The sequence below is a fragment of the Pteropus alecto genome, unplaced genomic scaffold, assembly GCF_000325575.1.
Source record: "Pteropus alecto unplaced genomic scaffold, ASM32557v1 scaffold121, whole genome shotgun sequence".
In the NCBI taxonomy this organism is placed as follows: domain Eukaryota; kingdom Metazoa; phylum Chordata; class Mammalia; order Chiroptera; family Pteropodidae; genus Pteropus; species Pteropus alecto.
In genome coordinates, this window is record NW_006434369.1 from 6,385,121 (window position 1) to 6,404,032 (window position 18,912).

The following is an 18,912-nucleotide window of genomic DNA, read 5'->3' on the forward strand; positions in this document are numbered from 1 at the left end:
CTATCTTCGGATCTTAAATTTTTTCATAGTTGAGTACTCGTTTTAAGACCACAGCTGATCACAAGTGTCTTCAGAAATACAGTTCTCAAACTTAAAAAAGAAAATTTATTTTAAAGCCCTCTGATGTGTTGTTGAGACATATGTAAATATTTAAAGTTTGTATCTTTAAGATATGTATGTTAAACCCGTCGTGTGTATATTTTGTCAGACCATGCTAATGTGCCTTTGGTGGCCTTCACACAGTTTCAGTCTGCCGGGACAAATGTACTTTAGGACAATTCAATCATGTCTGACAAATTATTTTATACTCATCTACTTTAAAGCTACTTCTTACTATGTAGTAGTAAAATTCAGAGCAGTAGCTTAGAAAACAAGCAGCTATGGTCAATGGTAACTTTGTCGTCTAAGTTTTTTCTACAAAGTTTTTAGAAGTTCTTTGTTTTTTCTCCCATAGCAATATATAAATGAATAAATAATTAATAATGACTTAGGGATTAGACACTGAGGGCAGCTTTTTAAAGTTAGACTTCCCATGTATTATTTGCTTGTAATTTTTATTGTGAAATATTTGCTTGCCTTTAAATTCAACTCTCAAGATTCCTGTTTTATTTAACAATGTAAGCTAGTTAAAGTAAACATGCTTCACTGTGTTCCAGTTTGGATCTCCTCTGCCTGTGGTAAAAGGTGACCTGAACTGGGTGTTGGAAATTCTAGTTTCTGCACTAATACATTTTGACTGTGGGCACATAGTCTCTCTATTTTAGTTTTCTCCTCTTTAAAATGGTATACACCAGTTGCCCTACTCACCAAACAAAGTAATATGGAAATCACATGAGATAATGTGCCCCCAAACTCTGAATTGTACAGTAGGTACTGTTATTGGTCATTTTATAAATCATTGCCGTTCCTTACTTTTCTCCATTCTCCTAATTTCAGTATCCACCAGGAGGAATTTTGGAATGAAGTACTATGGATTTGTCTTGCTCCTTAAACTCGATTCCCTGGTGTTAAATCTGGAGTTATTCAGAATTGTTTACTTGGAGGTGGACACATTGGCCTTTTGGAGATAGCTCATTTCTTATCACTCAGTAAAGTTTAAGTACATACAGATTTTTAGAACCATTTCTTTTGCTAGCTTTTCACTTTACTTTTTCCTTTTATATACCCCTATAGCACGATCTCTAGAATATTGATTTAAGGGTATGGGCTTAAATGTCAGACTCCCTGGGATTTAATCTAGTTCCATTGTGGCCCTTCGGAAAGTGATTTGGCTTTAGTATGCTATGCCTTTGTTTCTTCATTTGTAAAATGAAGGGTGTAATAATGCTTAGTTTACAAGGTTGCTATGTGGTTTAAATGAGAAAATATATGTAAATTGCTTAGCACAGGGCCTGGCACCTAGAAAATGCTCAAAGTGTTTTAGTTATGATTACATAACTACCAATAATAATTTCTGAAAATTATTAACCTTCCACTCTTTTAAATGAAAATTATATTTTAGTGTATTCTGATATATTCTTTGTATATACGTCTTATATTCTTTATTCAGAATATAATTTTTAATTTTGTGGAAGGCTTGAACTAGGTTATAGTTTTAATATTTAAATATTTTGCTCTTTAATTTTCAGTAAGAAATGGCTAATATCTAAAAATTGTACTCAGTTTTTCAAGTTATTAACCTAATTAACCAGAGTAAGATTTATCAAACTTTTTAAAAGCTATACCACATACCAGGAAAATATATTATTTATCCTCAAATCAGTCCTGTTATATAGGAATTATTTTTTCTTTTGTAGAGTTTAAACACCGAAGCTAAGAGAATTTGTGAGACCTGCTACCAGGTGATAAGCACCAAGAGGGCAGGATTTTTTTTTTCCAATGTTTTTTTCACCATTGTACCTCTAGTGCCTGGCAGATAGTGGATGGTCTGTAGAATAGGTATATAAAATTAATGAAACGCAACTTGAGTAGAGCTTGGTGTCACCTCAGCTCAGATGAGGCTTGTAGGTGAGAGATGATGTAGTTATCCTTCCAATTTGGGCTGAAAAACAAAGAGGTGTGGGAGATGGAGACAGAGTGAAGAAACTAGGCAACTTTCTAACCCCTTTATTGTAGCTTAGTTCTTTTGTTTCAATGTTGTGAATTCCCTAGAATATTAAAATGGAGAAACAAACAGTCTAACACCACATATAAATAATTTTTACATCTTATTTTAATATTTTTATTTCTGAAGTTCTTTCTTTAGTGATATTCAGTAAGAATCAGTTTTGTTCATGTTTCAACTCGTGAAGACTTAATCTTGGGATGTGTAAATTGCCTTTTTTAAATCTAAATTTACTGTGAACTCTGATTTACATATAAAATTTAAATGAATTTTTTTCTGTTGCATAATGAATTTTGCCATCTTTACATTTATTCTACTAATGTGTGAGTATCTTTCACAATTCTTGCTTATCAGTGATATTTTCAAAAGATGACGTCTCCTTGCTCCTTCTGAATCTCATTCTAGGCTCCTTTGCCTCCCACCATGTTAAGACCAAAACAGAATTGTCTGGGAGAAACTGATGTCTGTCATTTTCTTTACCGTCTTCTAGAAAAGAAGTTAGAATTATTTTAGGCTAGTCTGGTATCTCATCATGGCGTGATTAGGAATCCTTTACATGTGTATTCCTTTTTTGTCAGCATAAATCCTATTCTCCTTTTTCTGGAATTGATCAGTTGCCTCAATAATTCCTTCATATACAAGTACCTTTTCCCTTATGCAACAAGTGTTCCTGTTCAATGTAAACTGAATCATAGTGTATTCTAGATCTGTTAGGAAACTTCTGCTAAAAGAATTTATTTTGTAAAGCAAGTAATTACTCAGTAATTATGTTTTGGGTTGTTTTTGTTTTCTTTTCAATTGTTAGTGGTAGTTTTTTGTTTTATTTTTCTAGATTTGGATTTTCAAATATGGGGTTTACTTAAAAATAGGGTATACTTAGAAATGATTTCTACGGTCATTTCTGAACTTTCTCTTCTCTGGGTTGAGATGCACTGAGACAAGCAGTAATTTGAGGTTTTCTGCACTGAATATTAAGTTGGTTCTTTTCTAAGAAAGGAAACAATTTCAGTCTTCTTTAGTGTCCTGTCATCTATACTCAGGAGTTTTTCAAGATAACATCAATCAACTCTGATTATGCCGACTATGATTTCTTTGTGCCTAAAAGTCTGGTTTTACCTTCCTCTTCCTCTTCTGTGTTGCAGCTGGTGGATAGCGAGGTTGTTATGCTTTCAGCACACTGGGAAAAAAAGAAGACGAGCCTAATAGAGTTACAGGAGCAGCTTCAGCAGCTTCCAGGTTTAATAGCAGATGTAGAATCCATGACAACAAATTTGAGTAAGTTTTACGTTTATATCTGTACATTTCTTCTAGGAATGAAAATAATTTGGGCAGGACTTTGTATAATTTCAGAGCTACTAAAACTATATTCTTGGTTAACAGGCTTTTGGAAAGTTGTAAGTTCTAGTTAATTTTGTATTTTCATTAATCAAGAATCAGAGAGAATTTAAAGTAGAAATGATTTCTAAAATATACCACTAACATTTTCTGCCTCAGTTCAGCTTAGGAAAGATAATTATAATTTTGTTGATTCTTAAAGTTACTCGGGGTTGTCTTTGTGACATTAGATCACTGTGCAAAAGTATAAATGTAGAAAATAAAAGGGATTACGTCAGCTATGTTCTGACTGTAGCATATACTTTGGAAGTTGTTGCTTTAAAACTTAGGTCTGCTTAGAGCTTCATGTATTGCAGTATGTTTTTTTTTCCTCTTTAAACTGATGAAAGATCAAACAAATCCAGTTAAATGAGAGTACCTGTTTGGCTGAATTTATACCTTATGGACCTTTTTTTGGTTTGTTTTCATTTTTTTATTGCAGTGAATTATGCTGATATTTTTTATTTGGGGGGTTTATATTCAGAAAATTAACTCTTAATATTTGACAGTGCCATATCTTATGATAATATTTGTGGCTTACTGTTTTTCAACTAAGCTTCAAGTCTTAGTGAAGTGAGAGGTAGGAGCTATCTGTGTAGGAGATAAACTTCTTGAGCTACTGTAACCTGAGCTAGTCTTATGGGTAAGAAGGTAAGAACACTCTATCATCTTTCTGTTTTTCAGTATTACCTTTTTTTTTAAAGCAGGGCAACACTGATTTATAAAACAAGTAATTAGCAAATCATAAAACCGTTTTTTTGTGTGTGAATAAAGTTACCTGAATGGTATTTGGAATGCTGTTACTGACCACAATAGCTAATATTTATAGCACCTACCAATAGTAGTATAGCATCTACTATTATTATACTACAGAGATTGTTAGATGCTTTGCAGATATTATCTTTAGTCCTCATGAGAAGCCTACAGAAGAAGTTTTTATTATCCCACTTTACAGATAAGGAAAGTAAGGCTTAGAGAGACTGTGACTTGCTCAGGGTCACAAAGTAAGATGTGGATCCAGGATCTCAACCACAGTGATCAGGTGAGGTTAAGGCAGTTTGGATGATAGCTGTCAGTAGGGCTCAGGAACTGTATTCTTGAAGCCCTGGCTATTAGAAATGTTTTCTAGTGTCAGTGATTTGTTATTTCTGAAGGTAGGGCATTGAAAAGATACCTTGAGTCTTAGGAGAAATGTGAAATAGCTGTGGTTGCCCTCTGCATTTTTTCTTTCTTGAGGCATGATCCATCTCAAGCCTTTGATAACTAACTGATAGAAATAGCTTCCAAGATACTTAGAATTTTCTTCTCAGCCACTTTCTTTTAGCTTATCTTCCTGCATCTCTTTGAGTTGCTTGCTTTTCATTAGTTATATATTCCTTTGCAGAAATATTCTTCCATGATAACCTCCCTCCTTTTTTTCCCAGCTGAGAGTAAATTCTTATAAATTCTTTGTTTGATACCATTCTGCTGATTAAATGCATTTTGCCCCAATTCTAATTATTTTCATAGTTAATTCTGCTTAGGAAATGCAGTTTATATAAGTCTTTCTTAAAATAGAATATACTATATTTTCGTTCTCAATTAAGATTTAAATATCCTGAAAAAAGTTTGATATTTAGTGATATATGAACTTCCTCTTTAGAAACTGCATCATGGCTTCTTAAATGAATGGGGTGAACTTTTCAAATTCTCACTTGAATTCTCTATCTTTGCTAATCTGAAACATTGACCACCAATGGCAAAACAAAGCTAAAGGATTCTGTGAACTAATATTCTGGACAGATAGATAATCACTTCCAGTAGTCTATATCTAACCTATATAGAGTTCTTTTTGGAGAGTTAATTCAGTTTGCTTAGAAGATACCTTTAAAATCTACGTGGTTGGTTTTTATATTTATTGCCAATCCAAGTTATCATTAGCATTTGAAATACATGCTACCTTTGCATTTTAATCTATTGCTGTTCTTTGCCTGATATTTATTTTAATGACTGACAATAGAAGATAGCAAGTCACAACAGGAATTCCAGAAGCCTTGTATTTGTTGGCCTAGAATAAGCTCATAGAGAGGTGTTTTGAAATAATGAGACTTTTAGATAAGCAACTTAAGCTTCTTGGAATCAGTGCTGATATTTTTTACAGTAGGGAAATATTTTGAAGCCAAATTTGGTGACATAGGTTATATAAACATATATTAAAAAATCATTAATGTATTTTATGAATTCATCTTAATGAATTTATGGTTATGCATCATTTTTACATATTAGAAGCATTTAGTGTTTTAAATGTTCACTCATATGCTAGCTGCTTTTATTTTTTGGTAGCCTCAAAATATCTCTTATCATCACCTAAATACTTTGATATAATATTACAAGGTTTAAATAGTCAAGCAATAATACAAAATATTATGAATTTGAAAAAAAAATACAAAATGAAAATAACTTGGAAGAAAGTAGTAACTGACCTATATTTAGTTGTAGGAGTCCCTTAAATTCTTTGAACTTTTTACTGTTGGATCTAATACCACATCCAGTCAGGCCCTCCATTTGCCAGGCTACTTAACTCTTTTAGTCTTGCTGTGTTCTCTAGAGGGTCTGCCCTCATTAGAGAGTAAAGGCTTTATATGATGTGAGCAATTTGATGATTCTATTAGCTGCATTGTCTTATGGCTTAAATATGATGTCTGATTACTTGATCCCTCAGGAATTGTTAAGTAAGAATGAATAACCCATTCATGTTGGGTTTTTGTTGTTGTTGTTTTTTGATGGGATGTGATCCATTCACCTTACAAAAGCCTGTATAGTAGACACTGATAAGGCTTGTCATTTAAAAAAAAAAATCGTAAAGGTATCCTGGGAACTGGAAAATAAGGGCATAGAACTAACTTGCAGATCTGCGTTTGGATCCAGTTCCACAACTTTCTCACTGTGAAACTCCATGCAGGTTTCTTAACTGCTTCAGTTTCTTTATCTCCAGAATGGGGATGAGAGTACTTGCCTCGTGGGGTATTTGGAATATTTAAGATGACATATGTAAAGCACTCAGCAAAGTGCTGAGTGCATATTAGGTGTCTACAGGATGGCATGCCCTCTTTGTAGGCTCTGAGAATACAACATTGAATAAGAGCAGGCACCTGCCATCAGGATGGTGACATTCTAGTGGGAGTCTCTTTAGCCTTTACAAATTTATAAATCTATTGTTCTTTGACAGAAGGGTTTGGATGGATATTATGCAATTTGGCTTGTCCTGCAAAATAGTTTAGAATGTAAAACCACAGCATGAAATGTGATGAGATGAACAGTGTACTCTGTATGTTGAAAGACAGGGTGTAAAGATAAATGGAATGTGCCCATCCAGATTCTATACACTTTCTCATTCTATAAAATAACCACAGTGTGTGTTTAATCAAAACTACTAAAATGTTTAAGTATTTATTTAATTCTCTTGAACTTCCACTAGAGGGTAGTCAAATCCTATTCCCTTATTGAAATTTAAAATGTCAAGGGCTTGTCTGAATTTTCTCTGTTGCTTTGTTTAGTTTATATGACCTACTTTAAAAACTGTTATCTTCATCTAGAACAGAAGATTCTATTAATTCATAGATAACAAAGTGCTGTAAGGGAATGACAGCCATATACTGAGTCTGTAGCTTTCTTTTGATCTGTCCTAATCTGATATATTATTGTTTTGCTTTCTCTTATACAGAATTTGAGAAAGCATCTAGCAGGGAGACTGTCACAGTTATCAGTGTTTCATCAACTAGATTATTTTATTTTCCAGGTTACTTTCTGAGATTTGACCCTTGCATAGGTACATTAACTCTCTTTAAACACCATTTAGTATACTCAGCAGATCGCATTTGTTCCATAATGGTTTTTGCAAGTTAATGTACTTCTTAAAGTTTCTTTTTACCCTACCTCATTACCATATTCTCTTATTACTTGAAAGAATAATGTAAGCATTTCAAGAATCTTGTGGTCTTTTAGTATCTGGCCTCCGTGACCTTTGGATTTGAGTCAAAGATTTCCTTATTTCTTGAGGCTAATTGTTTTGTTTGGAAAGTACTTGTTAAGTGTGAAACTATTAGTTTTAGCATTCCATTCCATATTTCATCTATCAGTGGTTATACTATATATAATATGTAGTTGAAACAAATGGCACAAAGAAAAATTCCAAACAGAATTGCTATTCCTCTGGGACAGTCTTCTCACAAAGATTTGTGATGCTCTTTCCTGAACAGCTGTCAGGCATTCCCCAATGGCTTTTCACAATAAAATTCCACCTATCTTTTCCACTGATTACTAAATGAGACATATGCTGTTGTTACAGTGAGCAAAATGATGAGATCTGAGCTTCTCGTAAAGGTGTATTTGTGTCTGTGGAGGCCTGCTAGTGTTTTATGTACATGCATTCTAAGTTTGGTTACCAAATTTACTATATATGCAACTCGTTTTGTAAAAGGAAATGAGCAGATTGTGACAGGGAAATTAAATTTCTGGCCATTAAAATTCAATATAAAATATTCAGAATATACCTCATATATGTGCTTATAATTATTATTTAAAGAGATATTTTAAATTTTTTAATATAAAAGAGAAAGAAAGTTTATTTTTGTCAGTACAGTTCTTCTATATTTTATTACTAATTTCAAGCCCTTTAAGAGTTAAAATGGAACATTTCCATTACTTCTACTGCTTTAACTCACCGATAATTGGACCTGGTTTGACGCACAAATAGCAAAGTACCATTGTGCTCTTTAATGTTTTTTAAGTTCTCTGCCCGTGTTTATTCTTTTACAAAACTTAACATACCTCTTAATATTTAAATTAGATGAACATGAATCATAGATTTGCTTTCTTGGTTATTATTTTACGTTTTAGAGTGATAGACTCATTCTATCACCAGATATCACTCTTAATTGAATTTAATGGGTTAGCTATTAGTGGACACAAAGATGCAAAAATACATTACCCTTAAAACTCTTACTGATTCCTGAGAGAGATGAGAGTACACAGATATTTGTATAATGTCAGTCAAAGGTGTCTGTGGAAGCATAGAAGAAGAAGAGAGCTCTGAGGACTGGAGGGAGGGAGAGCACTATCATGAGCCTGAAGAGGAAGCTCAAGGTTGGGCAACGGAGGCAAGCAGGGACATCTCAGGGACAGGCAGAGGCAAAGAGACAGTAAGATGCAGGACTCTTAGAGTAGTGAGTAGTCCTGAAGGAAAATAGTAGTGAGATTGGAAATGTAGGTTGTGGCCAGGGGGTGATAAGTTCCTGAATGCTAAATTAAGGAGTTAAACTGGATTCTTAAAGTACTCAAGAGACTTTGAAACTTTTTAAAGGGTAGAACGTAAATATGAATTTGGTGGTAGCAGTAAAATGACCACCGACTCTCCCAAGCATTTTAAATCTAGATTTGCCATTCAACACAAGAACATAATGCCATTGGCCTATTCAGTAGGACATGTGGTGAGTTTCTTTCTCATTAGTAGTTCCAGGTTGATACTAAACTATTCACATGTTTTCACCTGATCCGCATTTTATTACCTGAAGTGACTTAGGACAAGTTTGTACCTAGAACAGAATTTCTCTCCATGAGAAATTAATTGGCCTACATAAGGATCAGCTTCATTAGAGTTCCTGGCCTCATTAGCTCTGTAGTGAACGAACAGAGCTAGACTCTAAATGGAAATTGCCGTCTGTACAAATAAAAATAAAAAAGATGAAAAGAACATATACATTTTCAAATATAATTGACTCCATGACATATTTTCTTTTTAGAAAAATCATTTGAAATGTAGTTTCAGTCACTTTTAAGGAATCTTAAATCTAAGGACATAGCCTTGAGTATAATTTACAAGTATATAAGTTTGCCAGAAAAAAATGAAAATTTTATTGATATTTTGACCTGTTAGATCCATAGATGGTGTTTACAATGCAATCATTACTGGTCTACAAAATTATTGGTTTTAAATAACTTTGACAAAACTTAGCTAATCTTTATAAAATTTTTTCTCTATATTTTTTATAGTCAGCCATTAATTATTTACTTACTGCCAAGTGCTGTTAGCTACTTTACATACTTTGCCTCATTGAACCCTTTTGACAGCTTTGCCAGAAGAATATTGTTAGCCCTCTTTTCACTGGTGCCGTATCTCATCTCATCTGTAGGGGGCAGAGCTGGATTTCCAAGTTTTTGCTTCAAAGCCCTACTCTTAAACAGTCCCCTATGTACTAAGGGTGACATGTATGGTGCTAAGAATGACATGAAGGCACCAAGTAGCTTAGAGTTAAATGGATTCCATATTAAATTTAATTATTCTGGTCTTTATCACTAATCAAAGTGAAATAGCCTTTTAAATAATCCTATTAGCACAGATCGTCTTTTAAGACTCTGTCAAACTAGTTATATCAGAATGAGCTGTGAATATTGCTTCTTCAGGACCAGTAGTACTACCTCCCGGGCTAAATCTCCCAGTCATTTTTCCACTTAACATAAATCCAAATAGCAACTAATATAACATCATTTTGCTTATTTTTCCCCCACACAAACTTGTTGTATACCATTTATGACATTTAAAAAAATCTCAGATATAATTTTTCATTGATTAATATTTAGGTTTTGCAAATTGTTTCAAGGTAGGCTTGCCATAATCACATATATTAGCTGTTTTATGTGGCCTCTGAAAATAGATTCAAAACTATTATGAACTATATAATTTTCAGTATTTTTCAGACTTACCAGTGGTTTACAGTGATACATCAATGTGATCAAAGTACCTAACATGTCTTTGAAGAGGTGCTAAACTACTTGTTCTCATATTTCACTTTTCAGTAAAATTTTATGTGCCCCCCCCAAATCCATGTCTTTAAGCTCTAGGTCCTACCAAATTGAAGAGGGATTTTTTTTAAATAAGCATAGATATTTAGTAGAATTAAAATTTAGGGTATTAGAAAATATGACTCTTGCTAGATTTAATAATCTTTGGATAAAACAAAGATTAATTAAAAACAGGCCAGAATTTGCATCTTAACAAACCTGAAATTGCAAGTTAAAATTTGAGACATTTGCTTGTAACCTAGATGCTGCGAAAGCTAATTTAGAAAGTCATATAAAATCTAGTGGATAAATGAAGAAATTGGATGTATTGTAATTGTATTGCAGCTGCTTAAGTGAAACTGAGACTGGAAAGCTGCACAGGCAGCCCCTTCTAGGCTACCCTTTCCTCACTGGATGGGATGGCTGTGACTTTCCAGACTTGGGAGTCAGATCTCGGATCGAGCCTCTCCCTCCTTCTCCCTCATCTATGTTAGATGCCACTCCTTGAGTTCTGTACATCTGTGTTGTCATGGAAATAGGCCTCCCTTCTACTTTAAGCTCTTTGAGCCCAAGGACTGTCTTTTTCATCTTTGTATCTCAGTGTCTGCACATGTAGTGAGTGTTCTTACCGAATGGCCGTGATGCTGTTTGAGTTCTAAAATCTTTACTTCTAAAACTTTTTTGTTGTCTTAGAAAATCATTTCTCACCCTGCAGTTATGAAGTCTTGGTTTACTAGCACCCTGCCAATTGGAAATCATTGTAGTGTAGTGTAAGAGGGACTCAGTTTTGATTCCTGACTGCCCTTTACTAGTTAGGTGACCTTGGGGAAGGCATGGAATTAACTACTGCAGGCTTTAGTCTTGAATTTTTTAAAATCAGCAGTCCCCAACCTTTTTGGCACCAGGGGCCGGAACTCCTATGAGAATCTAATGCCTGATGACTTAAAGTGGAGCTGAGGCGGTGATGCTACTAGCACTGGGGAGCAGCTACAAATACAGATGAAGCTTCACTCACTTGCCAGCTGCTCACCTCCTGCTGTGCAGCCCAGTTTCTAACTGGCCACAGCCTGGTACCTATCTGTGGCCCGGAGATTGGAGACCCCTGTTTTAAAATAAGGATTTGACTGGATGATATCTATATTCCAACAAAGCTGCAAAGCTCTGTGGTCTAAAGGCAAAGTGGAATAGTAAAAGACTAGTTCAGTGGTAGACAGAACTGAGTTTCTTTCTACCAGCCACTGACTATGCTTACTGAGTATTTGTATATCTCTACAGTGCCTTGAAGATTTATGTACATGATATGCTGGGGCAAAATAAATGCTAACGTAACTTGAAATCTCAAATATTATGTTTAGTATAATTTGCGTTAATTATATTTTGCTATATTCTCATTATTTGAAATTGATTATGTGTAGTATATGGGATCATTAGGATATCATGTTACATTAATCAAGATAATGTTTCCTCGTCATCCTGGTTAGTAGAGTATTTAAAGTGTTGTGAGAACTCACATCTTGAGTTTCAAATATTTGAAATATAAAAATATACTAAAAAAAGATAATTTGAGGTATGTTTTAATGTTGGTCAGTGCATTTTATTTTGCTTCAATAAAGTTTAGTAAAGAATATTAAATGCAAAATAGTCTCAAGCAGCTCAAACTTTTTTAACTTTTGGACACTTTTTCTTTTCTCCATGATTAAGGATTCTGATTTGACATTTGTTCTTTTGACTTTATGTACTTTCAGCTCATTTAGAAGCTAGTTTTGAGGAGGTAGAAAACCACTTGCTGAATCTGGAGGATTTATGTGCACAGTGTGAATTAGAAAGATACAAACATGCACAGTCTCAACAACTGGAAAATTACAAGAAGAATAAAAGGTGAGTTTGAAAAATTGGTCACAATATTCTTTTTCAATCTCAAAGTTTTCCACAGTACTTTACATGCTATTCTTTTTAAGTTTGGACTGATAAAAGACAAATGTTTCAACATGTAAAGCTTATTAATAAGCTTTCCAAAACCATATATATTTTTGGTATCACTATCTGTTGCCACTTTATGGAGATGAGTTCCGAAAAGCTGAGGATGGAATACAAAGTGGTGAGCAGAGCAACAGGCAAAGCTTTTCAAGAAAGTAAGAGCCCTGACTTCATTTTTGACAACTGGCAAGTGCCCGAGCGGCCTTTTTCCTTTCTTTTCTCCTTTATTAGCAGAGTAGAAAGAAAAGTAACGGGCCCAGGCTGTGGAAAAGGGCTTTATGGGCTCGAATCTCAACCGTGTCACATACTGTCTGTGAGACCTTAGGCAAATTATTTAATCTTAGTTTTAGTATTTCTTGCTTATAGTGAGGATAATGTACCCACTTCATAGAGTTATTGTGAGGATTAAATGAGATAATCATTATCAAATGCAATAAGTGCTCTGTGAATATAAGTTATAATAGAGATTATTATCACCAGGCTGACCTGAACTGGAAAGAGAAGAGACGTCTAAGGGGAACAGCCTGCTAAACTAACTGTGGCATCACAACTTGTGTAATGACATCTTGGGCAAACTTGGAAGGTACAGGATGGGTCCTCTGAAGCCCATGGGAAGGTCCCCAGTAGCTGGTGAAAGTGCCTGAGACTGTCATCTGTGCTGGGCAGAGCAGGAAGTGGAGGGAGGTTGCTAGATGAAAGAAAACGGAAGTCATAGGATTAGCGTCTGGCTGAGGCTGAAGAGCAGATTTGGTGGAAGAAGGAGAGGATAGCTTGGGCAGAGTATACTATTGATTTTAAGACGATTGATAAATTGAGCAGTTCTGAATCTAGGGTGTAGCAATAGGAGGAATGGATTGCTGACATGGACAGGAAGTGCTGGTCGATGGGACATAGAGGTAAAGAGGTGAAGCTAATGTGTAGGTGTATTATGGATCATCACATTGATGTTAAAGTTTTCTAGAATAATGCCAAGGGGTAGGGTAGAGATGAAAACTGAGTATTCTGAAATTCTCAGTGAGGTCCATGTGTCCCTAGGGATGGGTCTTAAATGTTAACGAGCCATAAGAATCACCTGGGGAGAATGTTTAAAATGCAGATTCCTGGACTTCATCATGAGAGAGTCCAGTTCTAAAGTTAATTTCAGTGGTATTGCTTTAGACAAGCGTTCCAGGTGTTTCTGATATGAGTGGTTTAGGGACCACATTTTGAGAGAAGGGTGGGGATTGGGTCGTATGCAGACTCTGAGTGGAAGAGTTTTAAAAGAGCTCCAAGGGGGCCACGGATAAAATTGTGAAAGTTTGTACATATATGAATTTTTATAGAAGTACTGTCCATAAATTTCATTTAATAGCGAAGATTACAGGAAGTTGCATGGAAGCGTTAAGAATAGAGTCCTTGTCAGAGGAAGGACTTTTTAATGAGTGGGTAAGTGTTGGCACCCATGGGATTCCAAACTAATATGTGGACTTTTGGAGATGAAGAATTTCCCTCAAGAAGAAGGTAGCAGAGTTAGAGATGGTCAGGCTGGTCTGCAATTTTAAATGAAAAAGTAGGAAAACATTCTGTTGTGAAGATGTTAATCATGGAAGTAAGTGTATTTATAATGCAATAATAATTTCAAGGAACATGGTGGGAAGGCTTAGAATTGTGAAAGAAGTTTGCCGGAAGTTGGGCAACTTGGATACAGGTCATGTGACCCTAGAAGTTACATGGTTTCTTCATCTATAAAATGAGAAGAATAATAGGACCTTTTTTATATGATTATTCTAAGGATTCAATTAATAAAGTGCTTAGAACAGTGCTTAGCACGTGATATCAGGTAGCCAGAACAGGCTGACTTGTATTATTACTTATACAACTATGAATAAAAGAGTATTCTATATTTTTAATACCAGTTATGTATTTTTGGCTAGTTGAACACAATAATTATGTGAATATTGCAGTTTTTCTATCCATATGCACTGAATTTTAATTATTTGAAACATGGTACCTGATACTTTAATATATAAAATTAAATTTTAGATTTTCATAAAATCAGCTTAATCTCATTAGATAGAAAAGTAATAAAATTTGGAACTATGAAATTTTGTCATTTACTTTACCCTCACCCAATGACTGAAATGCATTTTAATTAATATGTTATAATTTATATGTTAGAAATGAAAGTTAATTTAGTGTTTGGCAAACAGTATCACTTGTAATTTTAGTAAAAACCCAAATGTTTCAAACAAATCTTAATATGTTTTACATAATTGAAATGATAGAGTGTTTATCTTTTTAGAGGCAGAGTTGCAGGGTAGAAAGAGCACTGTCCTTAAAGTCAAAAGACCTAAGTCCTGGCTTCATTGTCACTAACTCTGTGCTCTTTGGCAAGCCATTCACTTTCCTTTATATCTTATCCCTTTGTAAAGCTTTGCTTAGTCTAGAACCTTCTTGACTATCACTTGAAAGACTTCTAAAAAAATTACATCTTTGTAATAAACTTAAATGTTTATAAATGCTTGTTACTCTGAAATATGTAAGGAAAAATAGTGTGCCAATTGAGGACTACTAATTTATAATCAGTAGCTTGAAATCTATAGATAAAATAATGGCAAATATGTCATAATCTGATAGGCCATATTTTTTAAAATTATAAAATTTACTTCCCATTTTTTAAGGACAGCATGAGATTAATACAGTTTTTAAACCTAAGAGTTTTGGTGAGAAATTTTAAAGATGAGAAATTTAAATCAACATGTACTTTGTTTAGGAATTTCGCATCTATATTCATTGGCGATATTGGTCTATAGTTTTTTATGTTATCCTTGCCAGGTTTTGGTATCAGGGTTATGTTAGCCTCATAAAATGAGTTAGGAAGTATTGCCCCTTCAGTTTTTTAGAAGAGTTTGAGAAGGAGAGGTATTAAATGTTTGAATGTTTGGTGGAATTCACTAGTGAAGCCATCTGGTCCTGGACTTTTTACTTTTTGGGAGGTTTTTGATGATTGTTTCAATTTCCTTACTGTTAATCAGTCTATTTAGATTTTTCAGTTCTCTGATTCAGTCTAGAAAGGTTATATATTTCTAAGAACTTGTCCATTTCTTCTAGATAATTGAATTTGGTGCATATTGTCTTTCATAGTATTCTTGTATGATCCTTTGTATTTCTGTGGTGTCTGTTGTAACTTCTCTTTCATTTCTGATTTTGTTTATTTGAGTCTTATTTTTTTAGTAAGTCTAGTCAGAGGTTTGTCAATCTTATTAATCTTTTCAAAGAATAAGATCTTTATTGCATTGATTTTTCTATTGTCTTTTTATTTTCTATTTCATTTAATTCTGCTCTAATATTCTTTCCTTCCTTCTGCTGACTTTGGGTTTCATTTGTTCCTTTTCCATTCTTTAAGATGTAATGTTATGTTGTTTATTTGAGATTTCGCTTGTTTCTTGAGATAGGGATATAATGATATAAACTTCCCTCTTATTACTGCTTTTGCTGCATCCCAAAAGTTTAGATATCTCATATTGTCATTCTCATTTGTTTCTACATATCTTTTGATCTCTCCTTTTATTTCTTCTTTGACCGGTTGTTCTTTAGTAGCATGTTGTTTAATCTTCATATATTTGTGGGTTTTCCCACTTTTTTATTTTTTTGCAGTTGATTTATAATTTCAAAACATTGTGGTTGGAGAATATGTTTGGTATGATTTCAGTCTTCTTAAATTTGTTGAGGCTCGTTTTGTGTCCTAACATGATATATCCTTGAGAATGTTCAACATGCACTAGGGAAGAATGTATAATCTGGTGTTCTGGGATGAAGGCTCTGTAAATGTTGATTATATCCTTTTGGTCTAATGTGTCATTTAAGGCCAATATTTTCTTACTGATTTTCTGTTTGGATGATACTAGCTGTAGCTGTCAATGGGGTATTTAGGTCCCTTACTATAATTTATTTATTTATTTTATTTTTTCAGTTTGTCCCTTTAGTTCTATTAAATAGTTGTTTTATGTATTTAGGTGCTCTCTGGTTGGGTACATATATATTGATAAGTGTTTTGTTTCTTGATTAAATTAACTTGTACTGTGATTGACTCTCCAAGACTTTGGAAAAAAATTACATATGTGTAGATATTTATTTGTTAACACTTATAGCATCTTTATAAAATAAATATTCATCAGTAAATGCCAAAGTATTTTGTATCTAATGGTCTAGTAAGGTATTAGACTTGTGATTTAAATTGAAGTTATACTTTTATTCTGAAATGATTACTATTGATTTAATTCAAAACTATTAACAGAAATACAATTTGTTTTTGTTATTGTGAAAAGTCTTTGAAGATCTGAATTTGAATTTTTCTCTGCCACTTGATTACATGTACGAGCTTTTGCAAATAACCTATCTGGCTTTCTTATCTGTAAAAGAGAGATAATGAATCTTTCTTGCAGGATTATGAAACATAAGAGACAGTTTTTTTTTTTTTTATTGTTTTAATGGCCAAATAAAAGGCCCATTTAGCTCACAGAATCACTGGTGATTCTCAATTCTAGTTAACTTGCCTGTCTAAACACACAGTGGAAATACTGAATATGAAACATTGCTTAATGCCATTTATAAACTATAATCTTTCTGAAACTCTTAACCAATTTTATTCAGCATATAAAAGGATGAAGGATCTTTTCAAAGATATCTCTTGGAAGCAATTTATTTAGTTAAGCTATAAATAAACATATACGTATACTATATGTGGCTGATTAATAATTGGTTTTAGTAGAAATAATTTAAGTTGGTAGTACTGAGAAAATGGGGCAATCTTATTCAGTAAAGTGTAGATTGATCAAAAATATCTTTTAAATAATTCATGTAGAACATTTACTATTCAGAGATGTTTTATTTACCTTTTAAGCTCTTTCTTGGTTATTTCTACTCAATCTTTAGGTATCAAAACTGGAATATGATGAAGGTTAGTGTAATGATAACAGATTAGTTTTGATTGATACAGAACTTTCATTTAACACAGTGGATTGAACACAGTCACTTATTTTCACTGAAATTCTGCTAACATGATAATAAAGAACTTCTTTAAAGTTGTAATTCCCCAAAACGAGAAGACTGGCAGAGGAAATGTCTTCAACATTTTGGAAGATGATGTGCAGTAGCTGTCTTAGCAGAGCAGAGAAAGCTGAGGCCTAAGCAGAAACTCCAGTGCCTGTAGATGGGGGCTCAGACGTGAAGCATGCGGTGTGTCCCGCAGAGCTCTGGAAAAGTTCATGCATTGAAGACACCAGGAACCTTAAAAGATAAGCAGTGTTGAAAGTACATATTTGGAGAAGTTAGATGCCCTGATTTTCTCAGTCATGTGATTACCTTAACCCTAGCTCATAAGTGGCACTAGGCTGCACCGAAGAGGCTCCAGACTTGAATAGTCTGGACACATTTGAGGGAGAATAGAGCTACTGCTATATTGAAAACGGAGAAATTAAGTGAAAGATTACATATGGAACAGTGAGGCTCTTTAGGTCTCGTTCCTCACTGGCTGCCAGAACTCTGGCAGCTAAACTTACATCCCCTATGCAGAATATTGGAGGCTTCACATGAGAAACTAACCAGCTCAAGAGAAAAGACCTGCAGGTATGGGCATTTGGTAAGTTCTCTGATGAAGCAGTCTGCATCTTAACATCATCTGATAATGAGCCCCACACCGCTGTACATGACTTCTAATCAACTTTTTGGTGCCTCACTCTTAAATATGAATGGACAGCTGAGGAAGCATATCCAATTGAGGAAATCTTCAACATGAAAGGGACTAAAATAAATAGAAAATAAACTAATTTTATATATTTAAAAGCCACAGAGGAATAAGAGACTGAGGGGAGCAGAAGAAAACTTAAAAATAATAATTAATAGTCTCAGATATAGGAGGCCATCTTATAAGAGACCATTTCGCATATATGAGACATGAACAGGATGGTACAAGAACAAGCTCTTAGAAATAAAGTACATGATAGGAGAAGTAGCAAACTTCCACCGAAGCATTGGAAGATAATGTTAAGACTTTATATGAGAGAACAAAAAGACAGAAAGGCTAAGTGTTAAGAAAATTAGAACATTAATTCCTAAGTCCCATATCTGACTACTGGGAGCTTCAGAAAGAAAGGAGAGAGAAAAAGAGGAGACAAATTTATTAAAGAAAAAGTACAAGAAAATTGTTCAGAACTGAAAGATATGAAAGAGTTTGAAAGGGTCTACCAAGTACTTGGCACAACAAGTGGGAAAAGATCCGTGTCAATACATATTTTTGTAAACTTCACTAGGAATGAAAATCATAAAAGCCTTTAGAACGGTCTTATGTTAAAGATTAGATATCAAAAGGAACTTCAGTGTTCTAGCAACATTAGAAGTAGGAAATGATTTTTACTTCATATTTACTTAGCAAAATTTTCATCAAGTATAAAGAAATAGTCATTTCCAGGCACACAAGGGCTTAAATTTAGCTCATGTGCATACTTTATCAAGAAACTGTTGGAGGATATGCTTTAAAGACAAGGGAATAAATCAAGAAGAAGGAAGATCAAACATAGAAGAGAAATGAATTGCTCTAAGAGGATCCATCCAGTTCAGAAAAGAAACAAAAGGAGTTCCCAGGATGGTGAAAAGAAGTT

The 18,912-nt window shown here is 34.0% G+C and overlaps 1 protein-coding gene across 3 annotated transcripts in view; it reads left to right on the forward strand.

Moving 5' to 3' along the window:
* Positions 1 to 18,912, forward strand: part of DTNBP1 (dystrobrevin binding protein 1) — a 125,981-nt gene that overhangs the window by 20,787 nt on the left and 86,282 nt on the right. For all 3 annotated transcript variants that reach the window (XM_025044944.1, XM_006909251.3, XM_025044945.1), the window contains 2 exons: positions 3,247 to 3,379; positions 12,043 to 12,175. In XM_025044944.1, the coding sequence (XP_024900712.1) occupies positions 3,247 to 3,379; positions 12,043 to 12,175 (266 nt within the window). The remainder of the gene's footprint in view (positions 1 to 3,246; positions 3,380 to 12,042; positions 12,176 to 18,912) is intronic.